Here is a 22,595-nt window from a genome sequence, read left to right as displayed (position 1 = left end):
AGGGGTACCTTTACCTTTACCTTTTAATACTAAGCATGGGTGGTCTCTGATCAGGAACACAGAATGCAGGAAAGAGAAGTTTAGCCCTTCCCACCCGATGAAAATCTTTGGCCTGCCGATTAGTCCAGTTGTCCCAATGGGAGCTTTTTCTAACCTCTGGGGCAAGATTAGGGTCCATTTCTGAGAGGATCGCAGCTGGGAAGGCAAGGGTTAAGCCTACCCTCTCTCTCCACTCTGCAGTCTTAATTAAAATCTTCCCCCTCCCCTCCTAGCACAGAGTGTTAAAATAATACTAAATGCAGATGAATTTACACACTATGCACTTAACATTATGGGAAGTTAAGCCCCACCCAGCCACCCAGTGTAATGGCAGTTAGCTCCACCCCTTGAGCTGCCATTTTGCATGTGGCTCAGGTAGGTTCAAGTCAAAACCAGAGCAGATTCCCCAACAAAAGTCTGTTCATTCCTGTTCCAGGGTGCTTCCACACAGACTGACCATGTGCTTAGAGACAGACCCATATGTCAAGTTCAGTTTCTTTCAGTTTCTCATTCTATCAGTCTTAAGCTCAATTCTCCACATTTCCAAATCAGTTTGCAATTTTATCTTCTTCTTTTTTTAAAAAAGGGGAAATTCACCGGCGTTTTACTGCACATTTTTTCCTAACATACACGTTTGCAATTTTGCCTAACATACACATTTTTGCAAAGCCATTTCCCCTAATGTAATAATTATTTGTATGTTATATTTTGCTAATCTTTCACGTGTTACCCAAGTGTATGTATGTATGTATTATTATTATTTTACACATTCCATGGCTGGAGAAGTGCACTGCAAAAATCAGAAAGTGTGAATTTTGAAGGATGTTCTAGTTTGTGTGTTGTTTTGGAAAGTTTGTTATTAGGTATATTTAAATGCAAACTGAATCAAATTTATACCACATCTCTAGATGTGACTCTACTGGTCTGACCTTAGCACCAAGAATGAATTGATAAACATGCTGGAATATGCCCCAGAATTCTCCACAAACAAGGATTAGCCAATTCTGTTTCTAATACATGAAATAGTTCCTTGGCAAACCACTGAACATATAGAGGATTGTTGTAGAACAGAACATATGAAAGTCACTGCTGTATTAATGCAATCCTTGAAGTCTACACCAGGTTAATACTGCTACCATTTATTTGTCATATCGCTGTTTAGAAACCAATGACACAATTTTTGTCCTATTTCCATTACAAAAATAAAAGCCTTTTCAATTGGATTTCTTATAACTAAATTGTATTATTGCTGTGTTTTCTGGTCTTTCTCCTTCTCATCTTAAAACTTTCGCAGAAACCCAACTTCTTTGCTAATGCGCAAAAGCAATATTATTTAATCATTTGTTATGCATACACTCTTAATAAGCTATTATTATCTATCCACTCTTAATAAACTATTATTTTCTATCTATCCATTACAAATCTTCAGAATACTCACAGCTGAAACTTCTCCCTGTGACTCTTTTCCTAAACTTCCATTTCAGCTCAGTTTCTTTATATATGCTACCAGTTTTCATACTTACCATTAAGTCTCTCGATACTTTTGGATCTTACCTTTTCTTGGTGATTTCTTGTCACATTCCAGTCTGGGCATTTTATTTATCTTCCTCTCTTCTCTTTGGTATGCATAAGAACTCTTCTTTTGTCAAAGATCTCCAGCTTTTTACTCTATACTTCAGGGATGGGGAACCTGTGGCCTTCCAGATATAGCCAGGCTACAACTCCCATCATCCCTGATCATTGACCATCCTTGCAGGGGCTGATGGGAGTTGGCATCCAACAGGTTCCCCACCCCCGCTTTACTCCCCTGAGCCGATTTGGCACCTCCATCACTTTCTTTAGAAAGAAACTAGCAGTCTTGTGCCCGGTGTTGCTCAGGAATTCTAAGAAGCCAGAAAAATCATTGCAGTTTTGAAATCAGTGGTTACAATCTGTGCAGTTTTGAAAGGCTCAGGGCACAATAGCAGGACACAAAATTGTGTCCAGCTATAGTCAAAACCCTGCACCTTCATCTCAAGAACCACCATGCAAACTTTGGTTAAAATCAGTGCAGTTTTGAAAGGTTCAGTCTGCCTTCAGGATCCAAAATGGCACCCAACTGTATCCAGGCACAGATGAAAACCTCCTCCTTGACCTCGGGAACAGTAATTTGGTACTGATATCTTAAGAGGTGTACAAAGGCCTAGCAAACATACAAACAACTTTTTGAAATATATCGTAGATGCTTCAACTTGTATCCTTTTGCCGCATAACTGGCATGTGAAGGTGGTTATGACAGTGTTGCATCACACTCTTCTAAAAATCAGGAATACAGTGGTACCTCGGGTTACATACGCTTCAGGTTTCAGACTCCACTAACCCAGAAATAGTACCTCAGGTTAAGAACTTTGCTTCAGGGTGAGAACAGAAATTGTTATCCGGTGGCAAGGCGGCCGCAGGAGGTCCCATTAGCTAAAGTGGTGCTTCAGGTTAGGAACAGTTTCAGGTTAAGAACAGACCTCCAGAACGAATTAAGTTCTTAACCCAAGGTACCTAAGACATCAATATTAAACATACTTGCTTGGAAAGAAACCCCATTGAAATCAGTGGGCCATTCTTCCATGTAACTATGATTAGGATCAGACAGTTCACTGGTGTGTGTGTCCTTTCCTCTTTGTTGACTCCCTATATTGCAAAGCTTAATGATAAAACTACATTTTTGTAACCCAAACTGTGCTTTTCACTGTATTAAATGTGCTATTATTTTTATGATTCCTGCTCCCTCCTTTCCATCCCTGTGCCCCACACAAATTCTTTTATGATTCATGTCTATTGAAGCTGCTTTAGGCAGGGACCTGTTTATCTGACCCTTTTGTAAAGAGCTTAGTATATTTTTGGTGCTATAAAAGTAAGCAATAATAATAGCACATGTCATATGGAGCTATGAGTGTTCAAGGCTATTATCCAGGGTTCCGCCCACTACACCAATTGCAATGATTTATTTAAACGATAAATATCACTCAAACACAGAGGAAAGGGAATTGCTTCTAACACTATTAGACAAATAGAAAGCAGTTAACTAGAGTCTGGGAGTCACAATCAGCTCAGGATCCAAACACTTAGTATACAGGTATACTAGAATTTGGGGGGCATTCTGTGGGATTTTTTTTTCTTTGAAGGACAAACCTACTTACTCTTACTATATATCAAGCAACAAAGAGACATGAGGGGGGTGTTCTATTCAAGAAGCCTGTTTTCTTTGTCCATGGATGCCGAAGAATTGATGCTTTTGAATTATGGTGCTGGAGGAGACTCTTGAGAGTCCCATGGACTGCAAGAAGATCACACCTATCCATTCTGAAGGAAATCAGCCCTGAGTGCTTACTGGAAGGACAGATCCTGAAGCTGAGGCTCCAAGACTTTGGCCACCTCATGAGAAGAGAAGACTCCCTGGAAAAGACCCTGATGTTGGGAAAGATGGAGGGCACAAGGAGAAGGGGACGGCAGAGGATGAGATGGTTGGACAGTGTTCTCGAAGCTACCAGCATGAGTTTGACCAAACTGCGGGAGGCAGCGAAAGAGAGGAGTGCCTGGCGTGCTCTGGTCCATGGGGTCACGAAGAGTCGGACACGACTAAACAACTAAACAACAACAACATTCAAGAAACAGCCATTGTGATCATATAAAGGTGTTTCTGAGGGGGCACTGGGCTGTAGTCCTCCTCAGAATCACTGTTCACCGTAAGCACAGGCGAAAACCTAATGCTCAAATAATTATACGTAACAAACACAATGTCCGTACAAATCCAATAATGGGAGAGGGGGGGAGCAGACACATATCAATTCTGGATACACTCTAGAAACTTAGGTGTCTGGTTATTGCATATATGTCAGTCAGCAGTGGGTGGACCTTGGTGTGGTCAAAGTGTTCCCTCAGAAACTGCCGTGGGCTGGCCAAATCAGGCCAATGGAGGACCCACGGGAGGGCTCCCATGGGATGTAGGAGTCTCTCCCAGGTGTGGGGCAGCCTGATAGTGAGGATCTGGTGTGGGGTTCCATCAACCTATGATCTCATCTCATCCATCTCTGCAACAAGAGCTGCAAGCCCCATCTCCCTCTGTGTCCCCCACCTGCCTCTCCACAGCTGTTGGAGCCTCTGACTGACACTTTCATAGTGCTGGGCACACCACCCACCCCAATACCACCAGACACTGGGAGCAGCTCTGCCTTTCCAGGTGGGAATGTTTTGCCGGTCCCTGCCACCTTTCAGACAGCATAGACACCTCCCCTGTCACCCAGATCTAGGAGGTGCCAAATAAGAAGGGAACAGAGAGTTCCACCAACTAGGACTAGTGAGAGACTGCGGGAACACTTACTGAACTAAGTGGTGCCCCATTCCTACATATAGGATAACAAGGATCAGTGTCGGGTCAACATTTATAGCTTTGGGAGTTAGAGCACTTGCCTTTTTGTAGCTCTGTTTTGGATTGACTTTGTGTATTTCCTGAGGTGCCTTAAACTAGCAATGCGCACATAATCTAAACATCAAAGCCTTTAGAAACATAGCTGTCAACTTACAGATTTGAAAATAGGGGACTAGCAGCCTCGAAAATAAGGGATCAGCAGCCAAAATAAGGGATTTTCCAGGCACAGGTATGTTCAACTTCTGAGCCCCTCCGAGCCAAAGGCAGAAAGCCCAGCCAGCAGCCAAATGAAGCCTCATCAATAAGGGACAGCAGCGGGACATGGCGCTGGGATAAGGGACTGTCCCGCCAAATAAGGGATGCTTGACAGCTATGTTTAGAAAGAATCCTCCTTCAAATCTTTGTTCTTCAGCAACTAGGGGCCGGGACAGAAACACCTTTCAGCTGAGGACAATGGTCCTTTCTTCGACAGCACTCCAAGGTGGAGTCAGAGATTCAATGGAGTGGTGTTTTCCTTCCTTCAAGCAACAGAAGGACTACAGCCTACTTGATGTTGTTGTCCTAGTGCCTGCTCAAGAAACTTCTTTTCTGTATCAGGAGATGGGGAATCTTTTTTCAGCCTGAATGCCATGTTACTTCATTTGCAACCTTTGGGGGGGCACATGACATTGTCGCGTGTGACCAGTCGGCAGAGCAAATAGATGTGACTCTTACCTTGTACAGTAGGCTATATTCCACCCATGCAAATACTAGAGGTTACTATGCATACACACACAAACATACACTTAATCCAAGCAAGCAAGAGGCATTATCACAGCTCGTAGAAACAGTCAACTAGGTAAAAATACTTGAGAAAGGTGGAGAGCAGGACCAGTCAGAGGTGTGGCCTGGGGTGGAGACAGAGTCTGAAGAGAGTCGCAAGGGCCAGAGAGCACTGTGAGGGGGCCACATGATCATTGGGCTTGAATGATCATTTCCTGGGGGATGATAATAGATTTCAATTCTATCTAGCAACTACACTGGCTCCCAGTACATTTCCGAGCACAATTCAAAGTGTTGGTGCTGACCTTTAAAACCCTAAACGGCCTCAGGCCAGTATACCTGAAGGAGCGTCTCCACCTCCATCGTTCTGCCCGGACACTGAGGTCCAGCGCCAAGGGCCTTCTGGTGGTTCCCTCGCTGCAAGAAGCAAAGTTACAGGGAACCAGACAGAGGGCCTTCTCGGTAGTGGTACCCACCCTGTGGGAAGCCCTCCCACCAGATGTCAAATAGAAAAATAACTACCAAACTTTTAGAAGACATCTGAAGGCAGCTCTGTTTAGGGAAGCTTTTAACGTGTAATAGGTTATGGTATTTTAGTGTTTTGTTGGAAGCCACGCTGTGTGGCTGGGGAAACCCAGCCAGATGGGTGGGGTACAAATAAATTGTTGTTGTTGTTGTTGTTGTTGTTGTTGTTGTTGTTGTTGTTGTTGTTAATTACTAAGCCTATAACCAAGGCTGAGCACATGCAATTGAAACAATTGTATATTTTTTTTCCTTCTGCATCCTTGACTCTTCCTCCCCTTCTTTCTCTTTGCTGAATTTTAGACTGGAAGCTCATCAGAATGAGGACCTGTCCTCTTAAAGCAGTGTGCCTCCCAGATGTTTTGGACTGGGATGCCTACCAGTCGCAGCCAGCATGGGGCCTGAAGCTGATGGGATCTGAAATCCAAAACACCTAGAGAGCACCAGCCAGGTTAGGTAAGTCACTGTCAGCACACTGATCAAACTAGATGGGGGGAAATGAATAAAAATACATTTTAGAGCACTTTGATATTTTATCACCTTTTGCACTGACAAAGCTTGAAAGCACAACTGCAGCGTACCAAAGGGTACCGAACAATAACAATTTAGATCCCTCAAGTCATCCTGTTAAAGGGTGGGGAAAAGACAGTTCAAGTTAAACTCATTAGAGTTTTTGAACATCGGAGGTCAGCAACCTATGTATTCCACAGGGCTCTTTCTCACGGTAGAGACCGTTCTAGCCTTTGGTGTGCTGCTGTTATCAAAACTGCTTTTGAGACAGAAGGAAAAATATGTGTCTTCTCAGCACAAGGCGGAAAGTAGCTACTTCCTAATCCCCAAGGTAATCATGATTCTAATCTCTGAACCTGGAGTAGCATTCACGCAAAAAACAAAACAAAACAAAAACTGCCCCAGAAAACCAAAAAAGATGATTTTCAAGTTCTGCACAGTGTACTAATATCACATGAATAGGGAATTTGGCACCTGGGATACTATGTAGTTCTGAAATGATCTTTTCTACTTAAAATGTTTCAAGCAAACATCAAAACAAGGTTTTAAGGCCTGGGGCTGCAATCCCATGCAAATTAGCTGCCCTACAGTCCAATCCTAGGTATGTGTAGTCTGAATTAAGTCACAGTGTGTTCAGTGGGTCTTCCTCCTAAGTCAATGTGCATAGGAATGCTGCAAGCCAATTAGATATTATTATAGAGTAGGGGAAAGAAACCTCTGGCCCTTCAGATGTTGTTGGAATTCAGCTTCCATCAACCCCCCAACCAGCACAGCCAAGAATGATAGGAGCTACAGCTCAGCAAGATTTGGAGGGACACAAGTTCCCCACGCCTGCTACAGAGAACGAATCTCTTAGGCAGCAAACCTATGTACACTCATCCAGGAGAAAGTTCCATTAAATAAGACCTACACTAATGTGTCCAAACAAAATAAAAAAATTCCTTCCAGTAGCACCTTAAAGACCAACTAAGTTAGTTCTTGGTATGAGCTTTCGTGTGCATTCACACTTCTTCAGATACTAATGTGTCCAGTTCTGGGTACCACAGTTTAAGAAGGATATTGACTAGTTGGAATGTGTGCAGAGGCTTCAAATATCCCTCCATGATCATGCTGCTAGTAGTACTGAATAGTTTCAAGTGGGGACATTACTAGATGACTGTGGAGATGTGCGTATGTTACACCACAAAGGATTTATAGAATGTTACTGGTGTTGATATAAAAAAGAGAAACCTAGAAAAATGCATTTCCTGTCTTTAAAATGAGTTGAAGAACAGAAGAAATCTCCTCTAATATAACTGTTACCAGTTTAGCAACTCAGGTAAGCAATATTCAGTGCAATATCTGTTTGTGCTGTTTTGCAAAAACAAACTCGCCCACTATTCCTCAAAGTGCTGTAAATGCACAAATGCCATCCCAATTAATGAGGTCTTCAACAATGAAGAGGTAAGAAATTCAGAGCGTTAAAAATGTGTTTATTTGTGGGCAGTGTTGCTTTTTGAAAATCACACGATAAAGTTATGCTGTAACTAGAACACTATAAACTAATATGTTAAAAGCTGAGAATTGTAACAGAGAAATTGTTTAATGCACTCATTATACAAGGCAAGACATCAAATGTATTTCATACAAGATTAGTAGACTATTTAGCTAAATCCCATCAACCAACATTTAGCTGTTTTGTGCTTTTGTTTCCAGTGTTTTATCAAGTTGCATTTGTTACAATCTAAACAGATTCTAAAAGGTAAAATTATCAGTCAGCAGGCTAATGTAGGAAGAAGAGTCCAAATAAGGTTATCTTCATCATTTATCATTAACTGAAACAACACATGCATGATCTCACTTAGTATCTAAACGGAACATTTACTCACATGATGCATACAAATTAGTCCGGGTTTATTCAAATTATAAACAACTTATCTATTTTAAGACTATCCAAAGAATAAAAGAATAATGCAAAAAGAACTACAAACAATAATAAAGCAGAAGCAATACAAACAATTATTCACATAGTGTAAGAAAATAGGAGAATGCTTAGACTGTTGTACAAACTGATCTCATGTTATACAAACGGCAATAATCTTTTGCTTATGTTTCAATAAAGAAATATAAATGTACATTTTTCCCTTGTTTTTTTTAGGTTGTGCTTTTCTTTCTTCCGGAAAGCAACAATGAAGAATGTGATAAATTGCCACCATAATCTGATGAATTAACACCATCTGCGTTCATACAAACATGCATAAGAAAATACAGTAGGTGCAGTTTTGAAGGCTTTACACTTAATTGCCACACTCAGAGAAACAACACCACAGCAGAAGACTCCATGCCTGTTAGCCAGGTGGGGGGCAGGGAGCTGGATTTCCCTAAAATTCCTCAGCCTTCCCTATTTATTTATTTATTTATTTATTTATTTATTTGGGAACATTTCTGCTTTTTTTCTTACAGGTACAGGTGCTATTATTTCGTGGGTGCTGCTGCAGTGAAAACCGCTTACCACAAAAAATCATGTTACGAGATCCAGGAGGGAGACTTTTTAAAAGGAGGAAAAGAAGCTTGACAGGTCAATTTGTTCTGAGGTATCTAAATTCACCAACCGCAAACTCAGAAGGTAGGCGGAATTTTCCAATTTGACAAATGAGGTTAAAGGTGCCACCACATTGCCTCTAAATAGGAGTTGCTGTTCTCTCCCCACTCTCTGGCTAGTATATCCAATCAAGAGCAAAGGCTAAAGCAGGGAGGTGGGATTCAGGTGTCTCTGCTTGCTAGGCCAAAAAGGAGTCAATTAATGGAAGCGGCAGGATTAAAGGGGTTGCATGCTAAGCAAATGGTCTCTTGGTTGGTTGGTTGGTTGGTTGGTTGGTTGGTTGGTTGGTTGGTTTACGTGCTCTGCTGAGAGGTGTGGTGAAATTAAGTTATGCTTTCCCTTGACTGAGGAAAATACAAATCCCCTGGTCTAAACCACTGAGCCTCTTGGGCTTGCCAATCAGAAGGTCGGCGGTTTGAATCCCTGCGGCAGGGTGAGCTCCTGTTGCTCTGTCCCAGCTTCTGCTAACCTAGCAGTTTGAAAGGACACCAGTGCAAGTAGATAAATAGGTACCACTGCGGCAGGAAGGTAAACAGTGTTTCTGTACACTCTGGTTTCTGTCATGGTGTTCCATTGCGCCAGAAGCATACTGGCCACATGACTTGGAAAACTGTCTGTGGACAAATGTTGGCTCCCTTGGCCTGAAAGCGAGATGAACACTGCAACCCCATAGTCAACTTTGACTGGACTTAATCATCCAGGGGTCCTTTACCTATTCTCATTGTGACCTCAAAGCAAGCATTTGTAAGCTGCTTTGCTGGAAATAAATCTGAAACAGCAACTCCTGTTCCAGGTAACATGGTGGCACCTTTGCCATAGCACTCGTGAATTAGAAAGTATATTCAAGGAGAAAGACTAGTTAGCTATTACATTTATATCCCAGATTTTCTCCAATGAGCTCAAGGTGGTAAGCATAGTTTTCACCTGCCTCATTTCATCGCACAACAACCCTGTGAGGTAGGTTATGCTGAGAGGCAAGAACTGGCCAAAGGCTACACACAGTGAGCTTCATGCCCACGTAAGGATTTGAATCATGGTCTCTTGGGTCTTAGCCCAACACTCTAACAGCTACAGTACACTGGTTAATTATAGCTATAGCTTACAAGAGTTTGTCCCAGCCTGGAAATGAGGACAATTTGAATCCACTATGTAAAATATTAAAACATCACTTGGACAACTGTAATAAGCTAGAAAACTTAAAATTGGAACCTGAGTTGGCAAAATTCCTTATTAAAGAACGACCATCATTAGCACAGTTTGCAGATGGGCTCAAAAATTATGGGCCTGTATTTCTCAGAGCTGGCCTTTTGGATGAAGCAGCACCAATAATTTCAAGCGGAACTGCAATGCATCTCATTAACATCAGTTTTTAGGTCGGCAGCAATTGTTAATGTTACAGTGAACATAAAGCTGATCTTGTTCTTTAGGGTTATAACATGGACATTACTAAAGCATTGCTTTTGGATGAACCTGTTCTACCTTTGCAGCTTCGAAGACAAGAAAACTTTTGTTATATACTATAAGAACACTCCCACTGTAGCTTATTCCTAATAGTAATGGGTTGTTGTTCTTGAATTATTATTATTTTTTACCTTTTTTGCAAAGTGGTGGCAAGAAAAGCAACAATTGTTGTTTGCTTAGGAATTTTTTTTAATGTAAGTAAGTTGCAATGTAAGTAATGTAAGCAAGTTGCAAAAATCAGGGTTAAATAAAAAGAGTTTTTAGTTTGATTGTGAAAAGGCCTGCAGACCAGATAAACTGCCCAACCTCTACTTTTCTGATGTCCTCACCAAAACTTTTAGGCTGACTAAGGGCCTGGGAAACTCCGTTCTCGTGGAATCCTGAATGATGCAATAAGCATGGGTAGCACTTATGATTGGATGTGGAGGGCAAGCCTCCTCCACCACTGCTCCCTCTTTCTCCACCAAAAGATAGTGGCTGCAGAAATAGATGTCAGCCCTGGTCTTCATTAGATGTGCTCATAACAGTGCATGACTCACAATCTCAGGCCAGCTATCATTGGAGCTGGCTGAATGTCCAAGGCAGACAATAAATTTAGAAAACTGACGAGCTTTCTGCATAAAAACAACATTTTCTCTTGGGAAAATAAAGGCTACATTGCGACTGTCTACATACTCATTATTACTCATATGTTCAATATCATTATCAACACACTAAAAGCTATGATTCCAAACTAATTAAACTGTAACATTAAAACTTTAGTGTACCTTCGTCAATGGGTTCAAACTTATTAATGAGTGACACAGCTCTCGCTTCATTAACATCAAGTTCAAACTGTTCCTTTCTAAGAAAGTCACACAGATTTGATACTGCTAGAACTTTTTTGTTTGGCGAGTAGCTGCTGAAGAGTTCGTGAAGTTCCGGTCGGTGCAGAAGCGTTCGATAAATTGCCCTAAAATCTTCCATGGTAATAAGTCCAGACTTCTGTTTGTCATTTTTCTATGTTAAAAAAAAGAAGAGTTGGCAATAAATATAAATAAAGCACTATGTGGCAGTATTCACACCAAAACGATGAGCACTTTGGCATAGTTTGAAGCTTTTATAAGAAACACTCACTAATAATAATAATAATAATAATAATAATAATAATAATAATAAATTTTATTTATATCCCGCCCTCCCCAGCCGAAGCCAGGCTCAGGGCGGCTAACAACAATAAAATAGTACAACATTCTAAAATCATTTCATTATAAAATTAATTCACTAGAGTCAGTCTGTGAGCCTTCGTGATTGTTAGGGCAAGCCAGTAGGGGAGTGAAGTGAAAATGGAATGGGCATTGTTAGGTAATAATAATAATAATAATAATAATAATAATAATAATTATTATTATTATTATTTATACCCTGCCCTCCCTGGCCAGAGCCGGACTCAGGGCAGCTAACACCAGTAAAATTAAAATAAAAACATAATGGGGGGGAGAAAAGAAAGAAAAAAACCCAATTTAAATTATGGGTTAAAATACAATTTAAAATGCAGCCTCATTTTAATAGTAGCCCATAGATCAAAACCATAAGGGGAGGGAAACATAAGGGTCAGACTGAGTCCAAACCAAAGGCCAGGTGGAACAGCTCTGTCTTGCAGCTCTGTCCTGCGGAAAGATGTCAAGTCCCGCAGGGCCCTAGTCTCTTGTGACAGAGCATTCCACCAAGTTAGGGCCAGTACTGAAAAGGCCCTGGGCCCTAGTTGAGACCAATCTAACCACCTTGCGACTTGGGACCTCTAAAGTGTTGTCATTTGTGGACCTTAAAGTCCCTTGCGGGGCATACCAGGAGAGGCGGTCCTGTAGGTTACATGCTGCACCTTAAATTAAAATCTGGGACCTAATTTAGTTACGTTCACATAGCTGAAAAGCAGATCTAGAAGCATAAGTCTTCAGTTTGACCTCTTCATCTCCCATCCTATATGCCAATTACTGGCTTAATCAGAATAATTAAAGGGGAGAGAGAGGAGCCCAGCCAATTCATTCACTTCAAACTCATGTTATAGGGCTCCTCATCCGATCAAGCCTCTCTCCTCTCAGCTCTCCACCCTCCTGTCACAGCCATTGGAATATAAGACTCCACTAGAATATAAGAACAGCCATAATCAGAAGGGAAACAGTATTGAGTATGTTTTTTAAGCTTCCAAACATCTCTGTTTCTAAGACCATTAAGGGCACTAGAAGGCAAATGTACAGAAGAATCAAACCTCTCATGTAACTATACGAGGTTCAACAGGTGAGACAGATGTTACCAACCCATCCCAAATGATCAATAATTGGTTTCTGAAAAGGAAACACTACCCAAGAAAGAAAGAAAAACCAAGGGCGCTTGCTCATGGGTGAAAAGATAGGTCCTTAATTACACAGTAATAACCCATCTTGCCTAGAAGCAATACATTTTCTGCTCTTAAAGAACTTTAGTCTGGAAGTCCTGTTGGCATGTAGTAAGTTTACTTAGACAGCTATGGTCCACATACTACTATATATTCTTAATACAAACATGATTTTCTCACCTTAAACACCTTTTTCACATGAACGTAGTCGTAACTGACGTCAAACTTATTTAGCAGTTTCAAGGTCTTATCTAGATTGATCTTGCCATCTCTAAATTCATCAAAGATGAGGTCCATGAACCATGTAGAGAAAAGCAAATTAAGGAATTTTCCAGCTAATTTTGGCATTCTCTCTTTTTTTCCAGTTCAAAAAAAAGTGACTGATGTTGGCAAGGAGCCACTATACACTTTTTCCCCCCTTCGTTTTTTTGGGAAATGGCCCAGTCCATTTCCCACTTGTGAAGCAAGGAGCTGGGGGCAGAATTAATTAGATCCAAGTATTTTATTTAAACATTGTTGTGGATCAGGTTCTAAAGATGTCTGTGGAATAGCAGCATTCCAGGCAAAGGATCCCTGCAAGAGGAAATTCTTCCTTTCATGGGAGAGGTGACAAATTCTCCCCTTGTGGAGATGTGGCATGTGCATTGAAACAGGGAACCTTTCCGTAGACTAGAAACAACACATTTCTGTACAAGTAGATGAGACTTCAGTGTATGAAAGAAGAGAACTCTACAACAGAAAGCTGGTAATAAGGGAAAGCTGGCGAAGGAGGGGAGGTCATTTTGCAGAGTCACTTTGCTTTGTGGCTGGCATTGTCCCCCGAAAGGGAACTGTGCTCAAGTGCTTACTGTGTACTTGCATCTGGGCGTCTTAGTAATGTAACTGTGGATAAGGAACTCTCAGCTTTTGTTCTCCCTTTGTTTAAAGAAAACGTGGGAGGAAGATGTTTGTGAGTCACTTACCTGCATGTGATTGGAAATTTATAAAGAGATTGGGTTATTTACCTACCCTTCACCCTAAAGTCATAGGTGGCTTCTTCTTCTTCTTCTTCTTCTTCTTCTTCTTCTTCTTCTTCTTCTTCTTCTTGTTACTACTCCACCTTACTCCCATTCTAGGACTCAAGGTGGCTTAGTTCAAATGCCAAGTTAAAAAATGGTATAAAACAATTTACCATATTTTTCGCTCTATAAGATGCACCAGACCACAAGACGCACCTAGTTTTTGGAGGAGGAAAACAAGAAAAAAAAATATTCTGAATCTCAGAAGCCAGAACAGCAAGAGGGATCTCTGCGCAGTGAAAGCAGCAATCCCTCTTGCTGTTCTGGCTTCTGGGATAGCTGCCCAGCCTGCATTCGCTCCATAAGACGCACACACATTTCCCCTTACTTTTTAGGTGGGAAAAAGTGAGTCTTATAGAGCAAAAAATACGGTACATTTTACAATCACAGAAAAAACGTGGATCCTAAAAATTTACCAGGTTAAAGGGAACTGCTACTAGGATTCCACTGCATGCTTGTGGAATCTCTCCCACTGGAGACGTCCTCCTTTGGGTACCCGTCATAGTCTTCAACATTAATATACTATATTATCATTCTGCTGACCAGGCAACTTATTAAATGCCATGTGTGGGAGGAGGTAGCTTGTGACAGGTTAAGTTCTGGGGAAGGGGCACATTATCTGTTTGAAGGAAGCAGGGAGTGGGCTTTACTGAGGAAGCAGGGAGCAGCATCCCTCAGGCAGGCACCCCCAAACTTGGCCCTCCTGATGTTTTGGGACTACAATTCCCATCCTCCCTGACCACTGGTCCTGTTAGCTAGGGATGATGGGAGCTGTAGTCCCAAAACATCTGGAGGGCCGAATTTGGGGGTGCTTGCCTCAAGGTCTCATGGCAGGCGTGTATGGACAGCTAATCCTACTTGTGTTCTCCCATAAATTGTTCATTTATGCTTGTTCTTTTTTAAAGGAAAAAAAATGCACAGAGTGATTGACATGTTTCCCAGGTGCTCCAAGAGAGGTTAGCTGGGAAGCAGGGTGCAAAGCTCATGATGATCTACATGGGAAGCAGGGTGCAAAGCTCATGATGACCCCCAGGGATCGCGCCAAGAGCCAAAATTGTGTCTCGTCAAAGACATGCTGGGTGCAATGGCGGGTGGCATCACCAAAGTCTTAAAAAAAATTAAAAAATTCTACTCGGTGCCTAAAGCTGAACGCACCCAAATTGAATGTGCATAAAGTTGCTGGCTTACTGAATTTATTCTCTGTTTATGTCTGGGGAGCAGGGTGCCAACTTGAGTAAAATATTGGGGGGGGGGGGGAGGTAAACCCTAGCCTGCATAGTTGACCACATGAAGCAGCAGATGCACACTATTTGAATAATGCTCCGTCAAAGATTTGGGGGGGGGGTGTCAAAGGAACCTCAGACCCTAGGAGTTGGTTCCTATGCTGGGGGGCGTCTGCTGAGGACCCCAAGGAGAACCTCTTCCCTCATCTCTCCATGGGGGCTTCTCGCCCCCTGATTCCACGAGGGAGTGGGCGAAGTGGCTCCCTTCCCGCGCCCCTGAAGGAAGGATATTTATTCTCCATGGTGCTGCTGCTGGTGGTCCTGCCTCCTCCGCCTACTCTTCGCGCCTGTTCCTTACTGCGATGGTCTCAGCAGCTCCCAGCGCGGCATAGCCCGCCTACCCGCCCGCCCGAAGGTCTTCCAGGCTCCTGCCCGGAGGCGCGACCGCCCTCGCCGGTGTCCGCGGGGCGATGGAGGCGCGGGGGCGGGCGCGGTGCCTCCCCACGGGCGCGCAGCTGGGGAGCTCCCTGACGTCACACAATGGGCCCGCGTCACACTCGGCTCACCGACGTCATAACAGCGCAGGCCGTTGCCGACGAAACACCGCGGCTTGCATTTTCTTTCTCTCCCCCGTTTGGCCCTTTCCGGACACCCCCCCCCCCCTTGTAGCGCACATACAAACAAAAGTGTCAGTCTCCTCTTCAGGGAGCAGCTGAAAAGCAAGCCAGAAAACAGACAAACACGTTGTATACAGTTTTCTCGTATACCATTCGCGCTTTGCCAAGCTGGAGCTTACAATACATTGCATGGAGGGGGGTGTCTGAGCACATGCAGAGTGCCTTTCCTTCAGATGCTTTGATTTTTGCATCTTTGTTGCATTTTGATATTTTGTCGCCAGTACCCGTTTCCCTTCTCTCTCCTTTCAGTAGCCCTTTATTGCCATATCTTTTGTGTGTGTGTGTGTGTGTGTGTGTGTGTGTTGTTGTTGTTGTTGTTGCTGCTGCTTTTTTGAGGGGGCAGGCAGCAAAAAAGGTATGGAAATAAATATTAATCATAACCAATTCCTGCATACAACCTGGTGATGCCCACAGGCTTGGGCACAGGAGACCAGCTTGCAGTCCCAAAGCACAGGATTTGATGTGAGTGGCGCTGTGGGTAAAACCACTGAGCCTAGGACTTGCTGATCGTATGGTCAGCGGTTCGAATCCCCGCGGCGGGGTGAGCTCCCGTCGTTCGGTCCCAGCTCCTGCCCACCTAGCAGTTCGAAAGCACTCTTAAGTGCAAGTAGATAAATAGGTACCGCTTTATAGTGGGTAGGTAAACGGCGTTTCCGTGTGCTGCGCTGGTGCTGGCTCGCCAGAGCAGCTTCGTCACGCTGGCCACGTGACCCGGAAGTGTCTTCGGACAGCGCTGGCCCCCGGCCTCTTAAGTGAGATGGGCGCACAACCCTAGAGTTGGACACAACTGGCCCGTACGGGCAGGGGTACCTTTACCTTTAACCTAGATATGATCTCATATTTTTAGCACGTTTTGAAAAGATTCCACTTCTCTTCTTCCCTTCACCCCATTTTATCGTCACAAGAAACCTTCAATGCATGTTAGGCTGAGAAGTGGCCTCTTGTGCAGGGTCACCTAGCGAGCGTTGCAGCTGAGTGGAGGATTTGAAACCAGGTTTTCCTCCAACAAGTGTTAACATAGACCACTTACATAAACCATACTGGCTCTCAAATATTTATGCCTACAAGTCAGTCTTCTCTCAGTCCCTTCTCCATGTAGGGCATAATTTCATAAATCTGTACTATGTCTCACCACAAGTCTTTTTTTTTTCCTTCAAGCTGAAAAGTTCCATGTTTGTTAGATTTTTCCTCTATGAAAAATTCTATGACAATATCATTTTTTGGTACGCTGTCTGCAGATAATGTTTTTCTGGTGTTCTTTTTTTTAATGCGGCTATTTATTTGCCTAGTTGTTTAATTTGTTGTGACATTTATAAACTAGTATGATTCTGATTTACCATGGAAATACAGAGTATTCATTTTGAAAGAGAGAGAGATGCCCTGATTCCTTTACGATTTTGGCCACCCTTCTAAAGTAGTTTGCAAAAGCAGGATTTTCGTAAGCACTTCGATACCTGTGAAATAGGCAGCAAGTCACATAAATTGCTAATCCTTCCAGATGAACTGTAAGAAGACTGTATTCACCAGGCACAAATTAAATGGTTTTAGCCAGGATTAAAAGCTCTTGATAATAATCATCATCATTATTATTCGAATACACCAATTGCTTTGCTACCCTTATTGCATTTGTCTGCACAACAGCCCAAGCATTTTACAGATCAGACTATAAAGAAGTGGTTTGCTCAAGAAACTAAGGTGTCCATGGAGGAACAGGATTTAAACTCGGCACTAAGAAAAATACTCCATCTACTTTGCTGTGCAAACTTTGTTGCCCTCCTGCCTCAGAGACACAGAATTCCAGGGACCCTTAACAAACTACAATTCCCAAGGTTTCTCCATGGCTGTTAAAGTCAGGCATAGGCAAACTTGGCCCTCCATATGTTTTGGGACTACAACTCCCATCATCCCTAGCTAACAGGACCAGTGGTCAGGGATGATGGGAGTTGTAGTCCCAAAACATCTGGAGGGCCAAGTTTGCCTATGCCTGGTTAAAGTGATATAAAACACAGTGCTGTAGACTATGTAAACTAGCTGCTTCCCCCTGTGACCTCTATGTTGCTGACATCACAATAGAGGTGGCCAAATTTTGACTTTCGGGGCAGCATCAGGTGATAGTTGCATGGAAGACCCAGACCAGGACAAAAACGTAATACTTGTGAACTCCACCTTCTCCCAGAATTTAGTCTGTTACCTGACCACAATTGTCAGTATGGTACTAATATTACTCCCAATCTTTGGATACAGGGGGCAGGTGGAAAATAAGACTATGGTCCAAAAGTCAACCACTGGTCAGTTTCCAGGGCTGGTTTTTCCATTTGCTGAACTGCTTGGATTCTTTTTGAGAAATGTTGGGTTAAGCAGAGCCAAGTGAGACATGCAATGTAAAGTTGCGAAGTGCAGTGCTCCTGTTCAGTATTCCAGCCAGCCATGACTTCTTTTGGGGTATTCCATTTCCTTCCCTCCCTGCTGCAGTTTCCATTTCTCTTTTTCAACCAAGAGTCAGCCTTCTGTGGCGACTGAATATAGTCGATCCTTTTTGTTTGTTTTGCTGTTGAAGTTTTAGGGAGTTGCCTCCTTAGGATATTTCCCCCTAAATATATATTTTCCCCACATCTGAAAAACTTGGGATTCCCCTAAAGATGCTGATACCTCCCTGTTGTTTTTCAGTAACCTCTTTTTAGTTACATACCTGTCATAAGTTAGCACCCAAGTTTGCTGTTCATTATTTATTATTATTAATTACATTTATACAGTGGTACCTCGGGTTAAGTACTTAATTCATTCTGGAGGTCCGTTCTTAACCTGAAACTGTTCTTAACCTGAAGCACCACTTTAGCTAATGGGGCCTTCTGCTGCTGCTGTGCCGCCGGAGCACAATTTCTGTTCTCATCCTGAAGCAAAGTTCTTAACCCGAGGTACTATTTCTGGGTTAGCGAAGTCTGTAACCTGAAGCGTATATAACCTGAAGTGTATGTAACCCGAGGTACCACTGTATACCACCTTTTCCTCCAAGGGGCTCAGGGTGGTGTACATGGTTTAGATGTACTTCACAACAAAAGTACATACTCTGGGCATCTTAACAATTAAGGTATAATCTCTGTTAAATGATCCTGAGCATGTAGGTAAATTTAAAACACATCGGGGAACGCTTGTTTAATAGTTGTTCGCTGAGCAAACTTCTTTTGAACTTGAGTGCTGCAGAGCACCATTATAGGAACAGCCTGGGGCAGTTAATCCAATTTCTATATAAATGGGAGTACTTTTGTGAGAGGTAACAAACTTTGACCAGTTTCCGGCCCAATCCTATGCTCCAGGAGTGTGAAACCTGTGGCCCTTCAGGTGCTGCTGGACTGCAACTCCCATCATCCCTGACAAATGTCTATGTTGGCTTGGACTGATGGAGTTGGAATCCAAAAACATTTGAAGGCCACAGGTTCCACCTATACATGTTTATGCAGGAAAAGAAGTTCCACTGAGTTCAATGTTAAGTGGACATAGCATTGTGATCTATAGTGTCCACTCTGAATTCAGATGGTCAGAAGATCTGGATAGCCTACATTCAGCCATTGTAGTTACAATTTCACTGTCAAGTTGAATGATCTGTCAAATTATGCTTCACGACACTGTACAACAGTGAAAACTCCATAAGCAACATGTTACAGTAGAACAGCCTAAAATGTTTTAAGGATCTAGCACAATAGCCGATAATAGCAATGGCATAGCAGCAACACTACTGCTATCAAATAGGATGGCGTCACTACACTGTGGTTGCATGCATCTCTTTCCTGAACCCTAACACAACCCAGAACTGGGAAAATCCAGGGCTTGTCCACAGGAGAGCTTTATTTAGCGGTTGATCCACTTCCCTTGCATTTGAATTAGACAGGAGTAGTCCAAAATCACATGCATTTGAATTTGCATATGAGGAGCAACCAGTGCCGGATTTACGTATAAGCTAAACAAGCTATAGCTTAGGGACCCACTCTCTTGGGGGTCCCCCCCAAAATGAAAAAAATGGATATACATTTCCAAAATATAAGATAAAGCCTACATACAGCAACAGTGTTTTGTGTTGTGTAGGCTCCTATGATGTAAGAAATGGGCCCCGCCTGCTACCCGGCTCCCTAAAATATCACTGGTTTGCTCATTTCTAACAGTAACGATTTGTTGTTGACAATGGACAACTGGACCTATAAAGAGCCCCATTATCTTCAGTAGCTTAGGGCCTCACCAAACCCAATTCCGGCCCTAGGAGCAACTTTGGTTTTTCCTGTTCATACCAGTAGGCATTTCCTTTTGTGTTGGTCCCTGATGGGACATGCCCACAAATAACTGCACACACACCTTGGGAGAGGGAACAACCCTCTCAGGAAGTGTACAAAAGCACACAGTCATACAATTGTAAATTTCCACCACTCACTTTTGCAGTTTTCTGGTTTTGTGCAAATATGAGATAATTTTAAAAATCTATTCAAGCTTTACTAGGGAGTGCACTGAGCCCAACTGTATAAGAATTGAAAGCCACTGTCAATTCTCAGCATGCACTTTTCAGATAGCTGTGCAATATCTAGTGCAGAAATTTGTTATGTAGTTTGCTTGTGTAGTTTCTAGTTTTGTGCAAATGTGAGGGATCAAAACAAATATATTCAGGAGCACACTGGAAACCGTTATGAGCACAGGCTGAAAAGAAAAGATAGCACTAAGGAAGGAGCAGACATGGAAAAGGGATTAGCAGAAAGTGATCATTGATCCACGTACCCCAAAACACCTAAAACAAATAATCTGCAACCATGAGTGGAGCATCCTGGAACCTAATTCCCCCCAAATTATTGGATTATACCCGTATGCCGTAAACCCAATTTTACAAAGGGAAAGCATAAAATCTCTGGTGTGGGCAAGTCCCCAGAGTGTAATTGCTGATAAGCCCATATATATATATGACAGGCCAAAGATGAGATGGAGTAGAATGAAATGGCTCGATTAAGACAGAACATTAATGCCACTGAAGCACCAAAGAGACAGCAGCATTGGGCCCAGTAACTTGTAGTTAGTAGACTGTTGGGATGTGATTGCAATTGACATCAGACATAGTAGACTGGAACTGCCTCACCTTACTTGAGTAAGATATCCTTAGGAACAGGGGGGCAAGTTCAAAAATCCTATTCAGTCTTGTAGCCAAATATTATCCAATGTAAGTAGAAAGCAATGACTGTTTAATATATTCAATGGTTTGTATGTTTTATTAATAGTATATCTATGTATGTATATCTATTAGTTATTTCATTACTTTTTAATACTTTAGCAGTAGATTCCAGACTTCTAGATCAGGCATAGGCAAAGTCGGCCCTCCAGATGTTATGGGACTACAACTCCCATCATCCCTAGCTAACAGGACCAGTGATCAGGGATGAAGGGAATTGTAGTCCCAAAACATCTGGAGGGCTGACTTTGCCTATGCCTGTTCTAGATCTTTTCATTATCATAGTTGTGTTCAGAACAAATTGCTCTGATTTTCACAGCGACTATTTTAGGCTGAAAATTCTGTATTAAACCAAAGCCCTCAGCTGGTTCTAGTTTGTGTTTAGATAAAGCTTTGAAGATGAAGATTAGAAAAAGCTCAGAAGCACAAATGTTTGGTACTATTTTGCCAATGATATTAAGCCAACATTTTAGTGCTGATTTCTTTTTTTTCCCGAATAGCAAACAATATTTTTCTTTAGACATTTAAAAGAGCTTGTGTTTATTCTCCCCTCCCTCTCCTCTCATTTCGATTGCATAGGTAGCTTTATCACTCCAAAGACAAACCGTGATGTCTAATGAATGTGAATTATCTGAGGAGGAGAAAACAAATGTCATCTGCAGCTTGCTTCAACAGGCTCCCCCGGGCGAATACAGGAATGTTTTTGAAGACCTCCGCATTCTGGCTCATGACGATCATCTCATGAGGTACGAGGCCGCTCAGGTGTGTGCCAATCACACCAGGAAAAACTTCACAGCTGTGCGTGTAAAGGGGGAGAATGCTCTCGTGACTCGCTACAACGATCTTGGAGGAAACCGCTTCTTTGATCCACAGACCAAACTTTCCTTCAGGTTTGATCACCTGACCAAAAGAGTTGATAAAGTTTTGCTTTATCACAGCGTCAGGAAAGATCGTGCAGAGTTATGGAGGGAAACACTCAACATCATTTTGGAGTCCTACATGAGGAGACACTTCCTCTCAGGAGACTGCCGTGTCTACAAAAAAATGATCGGGAGCAACCCCTTCTTCGTGGTCTGCCTTGAAGGCCATCGGCACAACGATATCTGCAATGCCGTTTGGAAATCTGAGTGGACTATCGCTTTTGCACCGCCAACAGCACAGGTCACAGGGAAAATTGATCTGCAGGCACACTATTTCAAAAAAGCTAACCTCCACTGGACAGCAAGCAAAGATGTTAGAGAGTCCATATACATAACTGGCCGTGTCCAGTTTGCTATAGAGTTTGTGAAATTAGTTGAAGCCGAAGAGAACAAATTCCAGACTGATTTGGTGGAGAGGCTCCAGAAGTTGTCGGATAAAATATGGAGAGCACTGCGCAGACCGCTCCCAGTCACTCGTACTGTCATCAACTGGGATAAACTGCTGACTAGTTAGAGGAGAGAGGTGAAGGCATCCTGAAGTGATGTCCCATTATGCTTGCCGAAGTGTCTTGTGTGAATGAAATATTGGCCAAATAAAACAACAATCGCTGAGTACATTCACATTGATTCCCTTGATTTATTGCCTGATAGTTCATGGGAATGCAGAGTCCTTTGGCAGAATGGATAGTACGCAGGTCAGTAGTGTCTCGCCAGGAGTTATTTCATTTCATTCCTCATGTGCTGGGCAAAATACCAGCATCCATTGCAAAATAAGGTTTTGTCCTTTAATATGAAAAAGAAGATGAAGAGTGGAACGACAAAACAGAGGGAAGCCCTATACTGCATATGTACGTCACAAAATATTA

General features: G+C 42.5%; 2 protein-coding genes across 4 annotated transcripts in view; one reads left to right on the top strand and one right to left on the bottom strand.

The window, feature by feature from the left end:
* The window catches only part of LOC309351830 (1-phosphatidylinositol 4,5-bisphosphate phosphodiesterase zeta-1-like), a 43,548-nt gene extending 28,137 nt beyond the window's left edge, over positions 1 to 15,411 (bottom strand). Inside the window, exons 1-3 of the mRNA XM_081879878.1 lie at positions 15,224 to 15,411; positions 12,832 to 12,955; positions 11,045 to 11,276 (exon numbers count right to left, since the gene is read on the bottom strand). Coding sequence (XP_081736004.1) covers positions 11,045 to 11,276; positions 12,832 to 12,955; positions 15,224 to 15,234 — 367 coding nt within the window. The 5' untranslated portion in view covers positions 15,235 to 15,411. The remainder of the gene's footprint in view (positions 1 to 11,044; positions 11,277 to 12,831; positions 12,956 to 15,223) is intronic.
* A 2,283-nt stretch (positions 15,412 to 17,694) lies between these two features.
* CAPZA3 (capping actin protein of muscle Z-line subunit alpha 3) lies at positions 17,695 to 22,350 on the top strand. Of its 3 annotated transcripts, none has more exons than XM_081878721.1 (2): positions 17,695 to 17,755; positions 21,389 to 22,350. In XM_081878721.1, exons 1-2 carry the CDS (start codon positions 17,729 to 17,731, stop codon positions 22,241 to 22,243), a joined length of 882 nt encoding a protein of 293 aa, XP_081734847.1. In that variant the 5' UTR covers positions 17,695 to 17,728; the 3' UTR covers positions 22,244 to 22,350. The 3 variants fall into 3 exon arrangements, with proteins under 3 accessions (XP_081734847.1, XP_081734848.1, XP_081734849.1); XM_081878722.1 differs by having other exon boundaries at positions 17,737 to 17,821; XM_081878723.1 differs by lacking the exon at positions 17,695 to 17,755 and adding an exon at positions 17,762 to 17,897.
* Positions 22,351 to 22,595: the final 245 nt, after the last annotated feature.

The sequence above is a fragment of the Podarcis erhardii genome (genome assembly GCF_964252035.2).
Source record: "Podarcis erhardii genome assembly, chromosome: 10".
Classification (NCBI taxonomy): Eukaryota; Metazoa; Chordata; class Lepidosauria; order Squamata; family Lacertidae; genus Podarcis; species Podarcis erhardii.
Note: the sequence above shows the minus strand (reverse complement) of the source record. Positions and strands in the feature narration are given on the sequence as shown.